Source organism: Amphiura filiformis, chromosome 14 (assembly GCF_039555335.1).
Source record: "Amphiura filiformis chromosome 14, Afil_fr2py, whole genome shotgun sequence".
NCBI lineage: Eukaryota > Metazoa > Echinodermata > Ophiuroidea > Amphilepidida > Amphiuridae > Amphiura > Amphiura filiformis.
This window is the reverse complement of record NC_092641.1, coordinates 44,026,530-44,041,838: the sequence shown is the minus strand read 5'-3', so window position 1 is coordinate 44,041,838 and position 15,309 is coordinate 44,026,530. Positions and strand designations below refer to the sequence as shown.

At 36.1% G+C, this 15,309-nt stretch overlaps 2 protein-coding genes across 2 annotated transcripts in view; one reads left to right on the top strand and one right to left on the bottom strand.

The window, feature by feature from the left end:
* Positions 1-1,830, top strand: part of LOC140170155 (uncharacterized) — a 122,713-nt gene extending 120,883 nt beyond the window's left edge. Inside the window, 2 exon segments of the mRNA XM_072193475.1 lie at positions 446-601; positions 1,544-1,830. Coding sequence (XP_072049576.1) covers positions 446-601; positions 1,544-1,810 — 423 coding nt within the window. The 3' untranslated portion in view covers positions 1,811-1,830.
* A 5,084-nt stretch (positions 1,831-6,914) lies between these two features.
* On the bottom strand, positions 6,915-14,529 carry LOC140170154 (ubiquitin-fold modifier-conjugating enzyme 1-like). Its single transcript, XM_072193474.1, has 4 exons — positions 14,384-14,529; positions 13,140-13,271; positions 12,063-12,230; positions 6,915-11,366 (listed from the first exon to the last, which is right to left on the bottom strand). The coding sequence occupies exons 1-4, from the start codon at positions 14,504-14,506 to the stop codon at positions 11,277-11,279; spliced, it is 513 nt and encodes a 170-aa protein (XP_072049575.1). The 5' UTR covers positions 14,507-14,529; the 3' UTR covers positions 6,915-11,276.
* Between the last annotated feature and the right edge of the window lie 780 nt (positions 14,530-15,309).

The following is a 15,309-nucleotide window of genomic DNA, read 5'->3' as shown; positions in this document are numbered from 1 at the left end:
CTTCTTTTCCTTGTTCTTCAATTATATTTCCGTACAGGCCAACATTGGGCTATTCCATTTAAAATCCACACTCCCCCTGTTGAAGATTTTGGAAATATCTTCCACAGGGGGAGTATGAATTTAAAATGGAATGAACACCCAGCTCTATTTGAGTTTCATACACCCTATGAGAAAGATTTATCCTGAATCTTCCACAGCTAGAGGGAGGATGAGTTTCAAGTAGAGTTGGTTAATGTGTTATTCCATTTGTAATTCATACTCCCCTTGTGGAAGATATTTCCGAAATCTTCAACAGGGGGAGTGTGGATTTTAAATGGAATGGCTCATTAGAGCTGGTCCACTAAGAACCTCGCTGGGATTTGTTGGGAGTGTCCAAGTTTTTCTGCAAGGTTTTTTTTTTGCTATTCAATTAACCTAATGTTAATTATTTTATCAATGGTTACAGGATGAAGTTTCAACCCTAGAAAACCGAGTCGACAGCTTGAGTGCAGAATTCTCCAGCCTCAGCAGTCAAGTGGTGAAAACCCAGGACACTATCAATGATTTACGACAACAGTTACAATCACAGAGAGACCTGAATCAAGGCACTGATGCTAACAAGGTAAGCCAATTGAGTTATTTCAGAGATGCCAAGCTTAAGGACTAGCCCATTGTAAGTAACTGTATGCTGCATTATACAAATACAACATCAAGGCTCCCGCTGAGGCTCGTACGTGCGTCCAGGACGCAATTTTCTATTGTTGGACGCACTGTTCAGCAATGCCTTGCGTCCAAGTGGACGCACATGAATTTCAAATCAAAATGAATTATAAGCTTACTCAATCTACTTGCCATGAAATAAAATAATATATTTTTATTATTTTCTAAACCTCCATCGTGCATAAATGAATATTTTAGCAACATATCGACCAATGGACCAATCAGTACACGAGTTATTGGCATGAATAGTTCATGAATTTTTGAGGTGTATTAAAACAATTTATAGCCCCTTACCTTAAAAGTTAACTTTGTGTTTTGGCCTCATGCAGTCACTGACTTCAAGGCACTGAACCAGCTGTTTTGCATGTACATCCATGTGGCTTTTTAAAATGTAGACCTGCGCTGTTGTACTCTACGCATTGATGTCACTGACTGCACTTGGCTAGAAAAGTGATTTAAATACACATTCAGTTGTTGCTGTGCGCCTCCGATTGGTCCAAATAGCGAGATCGCGTATCGCGTTGACGCACACGCGCTGTCATATCACACAGGTAAAGCTGGGTAAGAACCAATAAGATTAGGAATGTTCTCAAGTGTTTAAGAAAAAAGGCTAGCATGCAGATCATTAATTAAAAACATGCAATTTTGTACTTTCTATAGGTACTATATACAAGAGACACCACCTCCAGTACAAACAAGCCTAGTAGTATTGGTTCAGTGGTTCTTAGGATTATTTGATAGTTCTTGATATTTTGAGAAAATACCTCAAAACTTTTTATGTTGGTGCCTAAATGGCTAGCATGCAGCGCATTATTATAAACATGCAATTTTGTACCTTGTACAGGTATCATCTGTTGTAAGAGACACCACCTCCAGACTCAGTGACTGCCAATCACAGATCACAAACTTGACCCTGAAGCGTGATGTCATCTCCAAACGTCTGGACATCTTCAGGCAGCAGTTGGAAGAGAAGCAGCAAGAACTGCAGTCTTACCTGAGAAAGTCTGAGAGAAGTAAGGAAACTAAGAAACCTGTGGCAAAGACTGAGAGGAAGCCTAGTGCTGCCGATATTGCGGTGAAGGGGGACAAGAAACGACCTAAAAAGAAGTAAATGACTAAATGTGTGTGTACTGTAATAATTAATGAGCAGTTTCAGATAGGAATGTGTGGGTACATGTAAATGTTAATACATGGTTAACAGAACAGAACATGTTGTTGAACAAATTGTGACAGAATAAAGTAGAGCTTTCAAACTTAGAATATTTGTGAATTTTCCTGGAAAATAAGTTTTGGTGTTTCACTCAAAGTTTAACATGGAAGAACAATATTGACTTAATAATGACATGAGCCGAATGTGAACTTAGTATATTTTTTTTCAAATGTGTATTATAAATGCATGTTTTGGACTGTATAGTATTTATATTCTGTACTGTATAGTATATTAAGAAGTTAAATGTAAATTTTATGTTTTAGCAGACTCTTTCATTGCCTCTTCAAATGTGCTATTCCATCAGTTGACATCCATTCACCCCCATGGAAGACATGACTTTAATCTGATAATCTCCCACACAGGGTGTGTTGATTTCAAACGGAGTCACCCATTCGGGTAACCCCATTTGAAATTGACACTCCTTAATATGTGGAAGATTAAGGTCATGACTTCCGTATGGGGTTTATGGATTTCAACTGGATTAGCCCAATATGTTGAACCAAAAATTGTTTCAGAGGAATTACCAGCTTCATTCAATTCATTTCGACTTCGCAAATATCAGTGAAACTGCGCTATTTCAGTTGAAATCCATATACCCCTATGGAAGACATGACCTTAATCTTCCACACAGGGAGTGTGAATTTCAAATCGGGTTATGGATGAATCCATTTGAAATCTACACCCTTTGTGTTGGAGATTGAGATCATGTCCTCCATAGGGGGTTATGGATTTTTAACTTGAATAGCCTATTTGTTGGGCATAATGAAGATTTTCATAAGTACAAATTTTACAAATACAATGTTGAAGTGTTAAGAATCATGTAGTTATTGTGTGTTTATTGTGTAAAGAGTAGTATAAAGTAATAAAAATAAGAATGTAAATTTGTATTCCATCAACGCAATTTGTATGTCAACACCTTGAATTGTATAGAAAATATTCTTTTTATAGACACAATTTAGCAGGGATTTATGTGTTATTGAAATTAATAGCAATAATAAGTATTATATTAAGATACAAGAATGTGGTATATTTCCTTTTTCATACAGCATGTTTGGTGGTGTAGTCAAAATGTTTAAAGTTAACATTGGTCTATCCGGTTGAAATCCATACACCCCCTATGGAAGATATGACTGTAATCTCCTACATAGGGGGTGTTGATTTCAAATGGTGTCACCCATTTGGGTACCCCCATTTGAAATTCATACTCCCTGTGTGGAAGATTAAGGTTGTGTCTTCCATAGGGGTGTATGTATTTCAACTGGAATAGTCCATTGATTACGTTATAAAACATGTAGTTGGCAAGTGTTTATTTTGTAAGGTATAATCAAAAAAATTGTCTCTGGTCTGATGAAACATTGACTCTAAACAAAAATTAAAACATGCATACCATAATTATGTATATTCATTTGCATGATTTATGTTGCCTTTTTGGATGTTAAGTTCCACAAGTGGTCCATCAGGCATATCACTTATACTACTATATTTTTTCATTAGTATAGAGTACGAAGGAAAAATCTGTACCCAGGATTATTTTTAAGCCATTTGAAAGTGATTTTCTTGGGTTTTCACCCCAACTTTTGTTTTCATTTTCTTCCCAGAAATTGAAAAAAAAATGAGCAATTTAATGTAAGTTCTATCAATGCACTCCTCAGACAAGAGAAATGTGTTGTTGTTGAGGAACATTAAGTAATAAATAGTAAAAATTAAAATTTGTATTCCAAAGATAAAACTACAACATCTTGAATTTTAAAAGCACATTATGACAGTATACCATTTATAGATGGTGAAAATTGTATACACTAATTGAAATATTTTACAATAATCATAAAAATTGATATTTCAATACTGTATCTTCCCATTTTTTTAAAATACCAAAATTGTACATGCTTTTTTAAAGATTTGTATTTGTATAAGCTGTCCATAAGATATGAAAAGCAATTTTGTATAAGAAAATGTTAACATTTTTACATATATTTTGTATAAATTGTAAGTGGAAGTTGTCAGAATTGCAGGGTAATGTGAATTAAATGTTTCCGTCCAGTTTGCTTGAATTATATAATCAGAATGTGTTTTAGTGTGTCGTAGAGTTAGTCCAAGAGGTTTATGAAAAGATGTAGTGCTAGACACAGGGTGAATTTCATGACACATTGATCCGATTTCTCGAAGCTTGGCTAGAAACCAGCCCATTGTGTCTTTTATCTAATTGTAGTTCTTCCTTCGAATACATATGTTGTGTTACAATAGGTGTGGACTATTCCAGTTGAAACCCATTCACCCCCTATGGAAGACATGAACTCAATTTCCCACACAGGGAGTGTTAATTTCAAATTGGGTTACCTGAATGGGCAACTCTATTTGAAACCTACACCCCCTGTATGGGAGATTAAGGCCATGTCTTCTATAGGGAGTATGTATTTCAACTGGAATAGCCCAAAACACCCATGGTCCTTTAACACTGCAGGGAATTCTTGGCCATTGTGGAACAAATTTGTTGTGTCCATGTAGAATACTAAACGTGTACAAGATGTGTGCATGCAATCTTCTTGATAGCGCTGTATTTTCAACTAAGCATGCCAAGTGTTCCACTTTAGGCAAGAAGTACCTATAATTATTAGCATTCTTGGTCATGCAAACAAATGCATACATTAGTATCACCTTGACCAGTGCTAACTGGCATAAACATTCCGTCCAATGTATAATCTGTCGAGTTTTATATAAATAAAATCTATTATTATAGATGCTTTTGTTTGCGTAGGTATGCGGTAACCATACTCATATCATGTAATGCAATTTGTTGTAGAATCTTGTAAATGTGAATAATTTTTATCCAACCTCTTTTTTTTTATAGAAAGTAGGCAATATTTTTGTATATTTTGTAATTTAAGATGAGATTTTGTAGATTATTCTATTTATATAATTATCTTTATCACCTTGACTGTACGGGTGGATTTCTGAAAACATGGCTCAGGGCAAGGCCAAAGCTTCCATTAGCATGGGATCTCTATTCACAGGTCGTAATCATCAATGACATAAAATACCTCATATCTAATCCTATATTACCCTAATATCGGACATGGTAAAATACTAAGCAATGAATAAAATACCTCTTAACTAACCCTATACTACCTGATTTTGGGCATAGTACAACAGGGTATTCCAATTAAAATCTCTGTGGTGGAAGATTTAAGAAAAGTCTTCCACAGAGGGAGTAAGTTTTTCAAATGGATTTGGCTACAGTTAATTATTTTGAAACTCATACTCCCTCCTGTATGTGGCTTTACATATATCTTCCACAACTGGAGTATTTCAAATGGAAGACTGAATTGTCTGTTCTATTTGATATCCATACTCCCTGTGTGCAAGACAGCTAAATCTTCGACAGTGGAGTGTATATTTCAAATAGAATAGCCCAATACCAAACATATTGATACTGTAATTATGTATAGCTCATATGACTAAGATTTGTTCATAATTCAGAGTTTGACATGCATTGTACACAATCATATTCAATTGGCTGATCATATGTATGCACATAGCATTTTCTTATCCGCAATTCAAAGCCAAGTTGTACGTAAACCACAGTCAAGTACGCAGTCATTATAGCGCATACCAGAATTTTTATGATACTGGCATTAGGTAAGGTCTGCATATGTGGGCCAGGTTTTTGATTCGTTTTAACTTTAATGCACACAATATTCATAAAATGAATGACAAAATAACTATGCCTACATGTATATCGTAGCTTTTAAGAAATCCAAGGCCTTGTAATGATCTTTATTGTAATTAAGAGATAGATTTTCTTGTGTAGAATAATTATGTACATTGATGAAGTTATTTTCAATAAAGTTTTGAAAGGATTTAGCTAAGATTTGATTTGTGGAATTGCATTTTTATGTTTGTGACAAACATTATTGTTTGGCAGATAAGAACTATCAATTTGTTTGTTTACTAAATCCATGTTACGTATGAATTCTCTTGAATAAGTAAACAAGGAATCGAATAGCCCAGCACTGCACTGTTAACTAACCCTGTATATTTGTATACTGCTCTCTTTTGCTTGCTATAGGGTCCACAACTTTAAGTTCCCCTAATACTTCTTCAAAAAAGTCGAAAATATTTAATGAAATGTAAAAATATAAAAAGGTATGTATAGCCGTGTTTCTTTTAGTTACACATGTGGACCAATCTATAGCGTCACATATCATTGCGTTCAATCACAATGGTAAATTGTGTAAGAAAAGATAAGAGGCCATTTTAAAAGTTGCACCTGAGTCCATAGCAGTCAGGTTTTAACACTGTTTAAAGCGGTTCCTTTTTTTACATAATGAACCATTGTGACTGAACGCAATGACGTGTGAGGCTATAATTTGGTCCATATGTGTAAAACAAATAAGGCTACCCATACATTTGTACATGTTTGCATTTCGTCAAATATTTTTCGACTTATTCAAAAAAGTATTTAGTTGTGGACCCTATATCACACTAAATCACCTCCACAAACTAATACAACAGAATTCATGCTTAACATGAATTTAACAAAGACAAACTAATGTTCGGGAACTCATAACGATTATGTGATGTGATCGAGCGAAATGAGTCGTAAGTGGGTTCCTAAGGACTGTGGAAAAGTCTCAAGGCCGTTTTCAACCCATGCGTCTCACCTGCGATTAGTTTTGGTAACAAGTAAAATAATAGCTAATAATAGGGACTCCCAAATCATGCAAATAGATTGTCCAAAGCTATGGGTGAACACTGCATATTCATTTGAGGCATTTCTTTTTTTATTTTCAGCCTATTTTACAAGTTGACCTCAAATGACCTTTAACCTCAGTATGTGACCTTGAACACCACCATTATATAATAGTTCCCATGGCTCAAGTTTGATATAAAATTGGATCGATTGAGCCCATATTTATTGGTTAAGCTAAAAATACACTGCGCGATCTCTCAGTCTGGAATTTAGATAAGATTTAGATTAGAACATTGAAAAGTCCAAAAAACACAATTTAGGATTTAACTTCCATAAGTATGGAGATTAGTTTTATTTACTTTGTTAATATATCTGTTTTGACATTTTACAGTTAAAACACAATAAATAGATATGACACTTTACAAAAGAAACTTGGATCTTTTTCAATTAGACACTCCTCTCCTTAAACCACCCTGTTTGTGATGATATTACCGTAAACATTCGCCTTATGGCGCACCTGGGCTCCTTTGCCTTCATGTACAAATAGAGAGCTCCCGCCTCTAAAAATCCCAACAAGAATTAAGGGTATGTGCCATTATTTGCTGGTGGGAGTTTTATGGGAGGGCACTTTTAGTTTGTGTCTAAAATTCTAGTTATGTCAATCTTGGGAGCCTATAGCGCCATATTAGGCAAAGGTTTACGGTATAATCACATATATCATGAGTTTCTTGGCAGAATGACGAATATTGATTAGTCTCTTTGTTAAATACAAATTACGCATAATTATCATGAATTATACAGGGATTAAGTGGTGTGACTCTGAATCACTCACTAACACTGTATGCCGCTGCCTTTCGCCTACTTATCATCATGCTGAATCACTGTTAAATAATTGATGCCCCCTGCCTGGTTCCACAGCCTGGTCACCTGCCCTCAAGTCGAATTATGCGTAACATGTAAGAGAGGTATCGCTATTCTACCTTCTGCTAAACTCACATTATATATAATGTCTACAATCATAATAGTTTCCAAACTCGCTCAGTCCACCACAACCGTGTTTCTCTTTTAGAAACCGTGTTTCTCTTTTAGAAACATTGTTTTTGCAATGGGCTATTCCTTACACCCTGTAAGGCATGACCTTAATATCCCACACAGGGAGTGTGAATTTCAAATTGGGTTACCTGAATGGGTGACTCCCATTTGAAGTTCACACCCCCTGTGTGGGAGATTAAGGTCATGTCTTCCATAGGGTGTATGGATTTCAACTGGAATAGCCCAATGAACCAGGAAGGTAAAATAAGTAACATAGGGTTTGTGGACTAAAGCAAGTTTGGGAAATTAATTAGCTAGCAATCCTGATTAGTTTTTTAAATAATATTCTTTTACAACGTTGACACATGCATTATCTTTAGCTCATACAGTGTTCAGTATAAGAGGATTAGAATTCCATCATATAAAAATTTTGCTAGGATGTATTTGCCAGAATTATTCATCAGCAAAGTGGCAATGATATAGAAAGTCCCTTACGACTTTCTTACATGTACATTCACTAATGTCTATGTTTTGCTCCATCATGACTCAAGTCCAATTTAAAATAGTGATTTTATGCGATAAAGATATGGTACAAATTCCTCATTATTTTCTTCATTTTTTCATGAAGACAATCTTCCGACAATGGCACTGTGATGGGTCACAATATCAAAACCGTCCAAGATGCTTGTCTTGGGACTTGGAATGTGAACATTATTATTGCCAAAAGCAATGTTTGGGAATTTTAACGATTCAAAAGTTGCATTCCTGGCATGATCATCAATTCATCTGTCAATAAACCTCAATCCATGTAATATTTTTTGTTGTTAAATAGTGTACATGACATGCATGACGCAAATCGCACTCTAGGTGCTACACCCAACTGCATGCATGTCATTACATATCAATCCATGATGTTACAAGTCACTAATCGGTTGGACAAAGTATACAAATTAGTAAATTTTCAGACTAAAGGGGCCCAAACAGCCTGAGAAATTTTAGCTCCATTTCTTATATTAACATGATTAACAGTTCACAATGGGCCATTCCAGTTGAAATCCACACTCCCCCTGTGGAAGATTTTGGAAATATCTTCCACAAGGGGAGTATGTTTTTCAAATGTAATTGATCAGAGTTAATCATTTTGAAACCCATACTCCCCCTGTATAATGGCTTTACCTATCTTCCACAACCGGAGTGAGTATTTCAAATGGAAGTTACCCAATTGTCTATTCTAGTTAAAACCCATACTCCCTCTGTGGAAGACTTTATCTAAATCTTCCACAGGGGTAGTGTGGATTTTAAATGGAATAGCCCAATACATTGTGTGATTTTCAAAGGGGAGAATACCAGATTACTTTAAGGCAACAAAAATAAATTAAATAAACCTGCTCTACGGGCGGATGGACCTTGCAAGTAAAAATTACCCTTGTAAATCTGTAAATAAATTTGAAACGCACACAAAAACATCCCAGAAATTTTTGAAATTTGGGTCGGCATTCATTTATACAAGCAAAATTTCCCCAATATTTAAAATATGGACAAGTCGGGCCCGTAGAACAGGAATATTTTATCACCTAATCCATCCCTGTGAAGTGCCTTCCGTAAGGCACCGAGCATGAGCAGCAACACTATATTTTGGCTGCTATCAGTGGTATCTTTTCTGGTGGCCCTGGGCCAGGCCAAAATTTGGAGGCCCCCAACTCACAGTGAGGAAGGCATGTGCACTTAGGTAGCCAAGTTTTGGTTTAGGTATAGATCGACAGTGTCGGCGGGAGCATTATAATTTAAAAAGAGAGATTTAGCTAGGACATTTGGCGCGAAAAAAATTCCAATTTCATACTATTTTAGCCCCAAATGATGGTCAGGGAATTTTGCTACATAACTGGCCAGTGCGCGCGAAGCGTGCAAAAATTTGGCAATTTTACCCGATTTTGGCCCAAATCATGGTGTTTTGGAGCTAAACAGGAAGATGCACAGGGCAAATTTGGGGGCCCTGGGCTCGGGCCCATCTGGCCCAATGGTAAATCTGGCCCTGAATGCTGCACATTATGCGACACAATGACTATGAAGAATAAACACCTGACAATATGTATATATTAGTAGTCATATTCTTTTGAATGAACAATACCATTCTGTTGGACAGAAAGAAAACAAAATAACAAAAACAAAAATCCCTTCGATACCAATTTTTCCCCTCAAGTACAAATAGTCATACAAGAAAGATCATCTTCATAACCACCCGTATATATACGAATCTGACGAGCCACATTCCTACACCTCACTGGGGGCCATCCATCCATTTTACGCGACGCCAGTATCATAGGCGTGCAGCGTTTACCGCTCCCGTGACGCGGCGCAAGTGCTACAAGCTCCGATGCGCTCGCGATAGTGGGTGTCATGGATCGCAATCCATACGAACTAAGCTAGTTTGGCGCGGATGGCCCCCAGCTAGGGCCGACTTAATCCTGACCATCATCTTCGGATTTGTCTATAAGCCCACCTATATACGCCCACCACCTATTTTTCAAAACATTCAGGCAACAAGGGTGCACAATCAGCCCTGTAGTAATTCTGGCCAAGTTCTTAAATCTGGCCAATGCTTTGCTTTCACATTTTAAGAGCAAATATAAAAAAATACCAGTTTAAATTTACATTACCACTGTTAATATTAAAACCCCCTAACTTCAACCTTTGCTGTGATACACAGAGGGTGTAGATTTCAATTGGAGTCACCTATTTAGGTATTCCCAATTGAAATTCACACTCCCTTGTGTGGAAGATTAAGGTCATTTCTTCCATAGGGAGTATGGATTTCAACTGGAATAGTCCATTTTGGAGCATGGGTTTTGAACATGGATTAAAATGTGCCACAGCAACATCATCAAGAAGAAGAATAAAATTCCAAACAAAGCTATAAATAAGCTGACACTGAATTTGCTGAAACTGAAATCAGCTGAAACTGAAAGACTAGTTGGCATATGATGTCACTGTCAATCAAACTCCCTATGAAACTTGTATTGATTGGAAGGAAAAGGAAGTTCGGTTCATCTGGTGCCTTCAATGGAAAAAAAGAATCATTGAGAAAAGGAATCACAGAAAATGGCAAAAAATTAGGGTACTTTTACAAAGCAAAAAGCATTTTCTCTAGGCATTGTTGACATGGTGCCTTCAGAAAAGAAGTCTCTGAACTTTTGAGACGGTTTGTATATTTGAAGGTGCAAAAATTAACCATAAGGCATGCTATTTTACTGCTACGTTCAGAAATTTCAGTCATCAATCAACTTGTAAACATATCATTTATGTGTTTGATTGACAATGACGTCAGATGCAAACTAGTATTTTCATCTCTGGCTTTGAGTATAAATCATGCATAAATGTCCCACCATATACTGTAAAAGTGGATATTTTTGCGCAATTGTTTGTTCGCTTTGCCAATTCTGAACTGTTTCCCTTGTTTTTAAATTCGCAATCAACGTTTCCTTACATTGACCTATACACAAAAGGAATATATTCACGTGTTATTATTTTCGCTGTAGCAGCTTGGAACACGAAAATCGCGAAAATAAATGTAGCACAAAAATTTCCACTTTTACAATACTAGTCAACGCTCTTCCTATGTTGGTCCATATATTATATACACTGTGATCACTTTGAAGCACCATTGTCATCATCTTTATGTACTATTAGTCCTTTGCTGATTAAGTCTGGGATTTCCACAGCTAACCAAGGTCCCAACTGGAGAGCAAAAAAAAGAACACGGTGAAAAATATGTCAGCCAGCACAGGAAAATATTCAATTCATGATTATTAAGAGGTACAGATCTCGTATAATTGGTCATCAGTCAGCGGAAACAAAAACATGACACTACCATGGCTTGTGATAGCCAGGGTTACATTGCAGTTTATACAAGTTGGTACTTCCAAGAAATCAAATTTCTATGATACGTAGCAAGTTTGCGATGCAAATACTTCTAGCAAAACATTCTACCTTGTAATTTTCATGTTCCACCCATGTAAAATCATTTAATACTTGCCAAAAACAGCCAAAGGTATTCAAAACATCCAAAAATTCCAACATAATTTCTTTCTTTCATTTGAATCGTGTCAATGTGTACGTTTCCATTTTCACGGGAGTGCAGCGAGTCCTACACTATTACTGTACAACAGCCCTTGCGCTCCATACATTTCTTTATACAGTGCACTAAGTACGTTTTGGTGCATTTTTAGCGCATAACGGTTTTAAATAATCTATTAGATAACTTACCCCTAGAGCCATAGGGTGTGCAATGCCAAACTTAGGCACATTTTTAACCCATAACGATTTAAAATGATCCGTTAGATAACTTACCTCTAGAGCCATAGGGTGTGCAATGCCAAACTTAGGCACATTTTTAACCCATAACGATTTAAAATAATCTGTTAGAAAACTTACCCCTAGAGCCATAGCATGTGCAATGCCAAATTTAGGCACATTTTTAGCCCATAACGGTTTGAAATGATCCGTTAGACAAATCTTGCCACCTCTGTACATTTTAGCTGTTTTCCCATCTAGTTCTGGTATTGCTATTTCTATGGCGGTGGCCGGGTATGTAACTGGTATCTAATCAATGTAAAAATACAAAGAAGGAAAGCTCATAAGCAAACAATTTGCAATGGTGTAAGTACATCAACAATATGTATTGGAAACAAGTTAACGTGGTTACAGTCACAGTTAGGCATGTTCACGATAATGTTAATATTGTTTATCGAGATAAGTTTTCATTATCGCGATCACGATAATTAATGGTATAAAAGTCAATCTTCAAAAATATGAAGTTTGCCACATTAAAAGTTAAGTGATTGGTCACTTGGTCAGTCAAATTTGCCTGTCTTAAACATCACAGATCAGCAGCCATTGCAGCTTTTGTGCCTGTGTGTAGCGCACTATATATCACTGCTGCATGGGAACTACCTGCCGATTGGCAAAAAAGAAGTTTTCATTAACGATTGGACCAATCAGCAACATTGTTAGAATGTAAATTTCACCACGCAAAAAAATTGGGGTGAATTATTTGCAAGCTCAATTCTGATTGGTGATTAAAGTGAAGATATCACATAATTGACCAATCAGAGGCAATGTTAGAACGACAGGTAGTGCTCAGGGAGGGGTTACACTGCAGATTTGTTTTTCCACATTTTTTAAAGGAAAAATGGGTTATAAATTGCAGCTGCCCACAATATCGTTTATCGCGATAAATGTTGCTGGCGATATCGCTATAATTTGGTTCACCTCAAGTTTCGTAGTGACGTATGTGCGGCTTTTGCTCGCTGCAGTATCGAATCGCGTGCGGAAAGTTTAACTCGCTGAGTGTCACACACGCGTACTGAGGCGGTTTGTTGGCACGCTTATGGCGCAACCGCAAAAATGCATTGACGTCACTACCAAACTTGAGGTGAACCAAATTATAGATGAAGAAAAAGTGCCAATGAACATGCCTAACGACAGTATGATAATCTGTTTCGTACTCACATCAAATTCAACGTCAAATTCATATTTAAGAAGGTTTTCTATATGCCAGCATTTGCCCCACCACCTGTTTCCATCCTTGTTGGATTCCAATCTAAACCAATCATTGCCGCATTCCTTGTTGTTCTGTACATACTGCACACAAAGAAGATAGAAAAATGTATTTATTTGGCTGTCAGGTGTCATATTTGTAGATGTAGTATACAATACAGAATGCCCCAACAAACCAATCATTGCCACATTACGTGTTGTTTAATTCTGTGCATACTACACACAAAGTAGATATCTAGAAAAAAGTATTATAGCTACAATAGCTGCCAGGTGTCATATTTGTAGATGTATGCATACAATACAGAATGCAAAATTGTCCAAATGTGCATACAGGGCAGCTATTGCTGAAAAGGCCTTACTGCCCTAAACATCCAATCTAAACCAGTCATTGCCGCACTCCTTGTTGTTCTGTACATACTGCACACAAAGGAGATATTTATTTATTATAATTTATTTATTTATTTATAAATAGCCTTGTTTATTTATTTATTTTTGTTTGTTTAAATGTGTATATTATTTTCTCTCTCTCTCTCTCTTTTTTATTTATTTATTTATTTATTATAATTCATTTATTATATTATCAATATTTAACTTTTGAACTTGTGTATTTGTAATGAAAATGCAAGCCATATATTTATTTATTTATTATAATTCATTTATTTATTTATATTATCAATTAACTTTCGAACTTGTGTATTTGTAATGAAAATGCATAGCCATATTTACATGATAATGCACACAGTGCAGTGCTAGTGTGATCAATCGATTCACATACAGATGCACGTACAATGGGTATGAACTTGTTTTATGGATAGTCAAGAGGGGCTCAGAGATCGATGGTCAAGGATTTAATCTCTATATGCCTTGGATAACAAGAGGATACATGTACGCTACCTTTACCGCCTTGTCGGGTCATGCGGGCGGGTATATGCGCAACTAGCAGGCTCTGACTGAATCGGCTTAATTTGACCCAATTTGTGTCATCATTTGACAAATTGATGTTGTATTTTGTTAAAATTATAAAAATAAAAATAAAAATAAGAGTTGTGAGTCATGCCTGCCTCAAGATCCTGAATCAGAATGGGCCGGAATGCAAACAGCTGTTTAAGTCAACATGTCTTCCGAATTTTGCACCCCGCATTTGACAAAAACATGTTTCTCACAATTCCTTCTTAATTTAACTCTTCTATCGTTACCTTGATTAAAGCTTGGTATTCTTCTTTCAACCTAGTTGGCCATAGATCTTTATCTCTTGGTCCTGCTTTTGTTTTAAGTAACGGAATGTCACCTAAAGTTTTCTTCGTTGCGGCATCTACCATTTTGTATGTGGCATATGGGAACTTTAAAAGGTGGGCGTGTAGGAAATATTGTTCATCTAGTTTCGGGAGTCAAGCAGCTCGACCTATAATAACTCGACCTCATGCAACTCAGTCCAAGCCAAAAAACTCCATCAATTTTGTCAACACTTACAGGAGTATTTCGTGTTCCTAGCCTCCTAATTTTATGGCACTGTTTTTTCAATAGGTATCCACGACAATATTGTAGCTAACTACTTCATCAATTTCACTATGCCAGTAGATAGCCATTTCATCAATTTCAATATCAGCACTGTAGATAACTAGGCCTATTTCATCAATTTCACTATTAGGCCTAACAGTAGATAGCTATTTCATCAATTTCCATATCAGCAGTAGATAATTATTTCACTATCAGTAGATAGTTATTTCATCAATTTAAATATCAGCGGTAGATAACTACCGGGGTACTTCATCAATTTCAATATCAGCAGTAGATAATTGCTCATCAATTTCACTGTAGATAGCTATCTTTTCATCAATTTCACTATAGATAGCTATATTTTCATCAATTTCAATATCAGCAGTAGATAACTATTTCATCAGCAGTAGATAGTTATTTCATCAATTTCAATATCAGCAGTAGATAGCCATTTCATCAATTTCAATATCAGCAGTAGATAACTATTTCATCAATTTCACTATTAACACTAGATAACTACTTCATCAATTTCCATATCAGCAGTAGATAACTACTTCATCGATTTCACTATCAACAGTAGATAGTTATTTCATCAACTTCAATAGCAGCAGTTGATAACTATTTC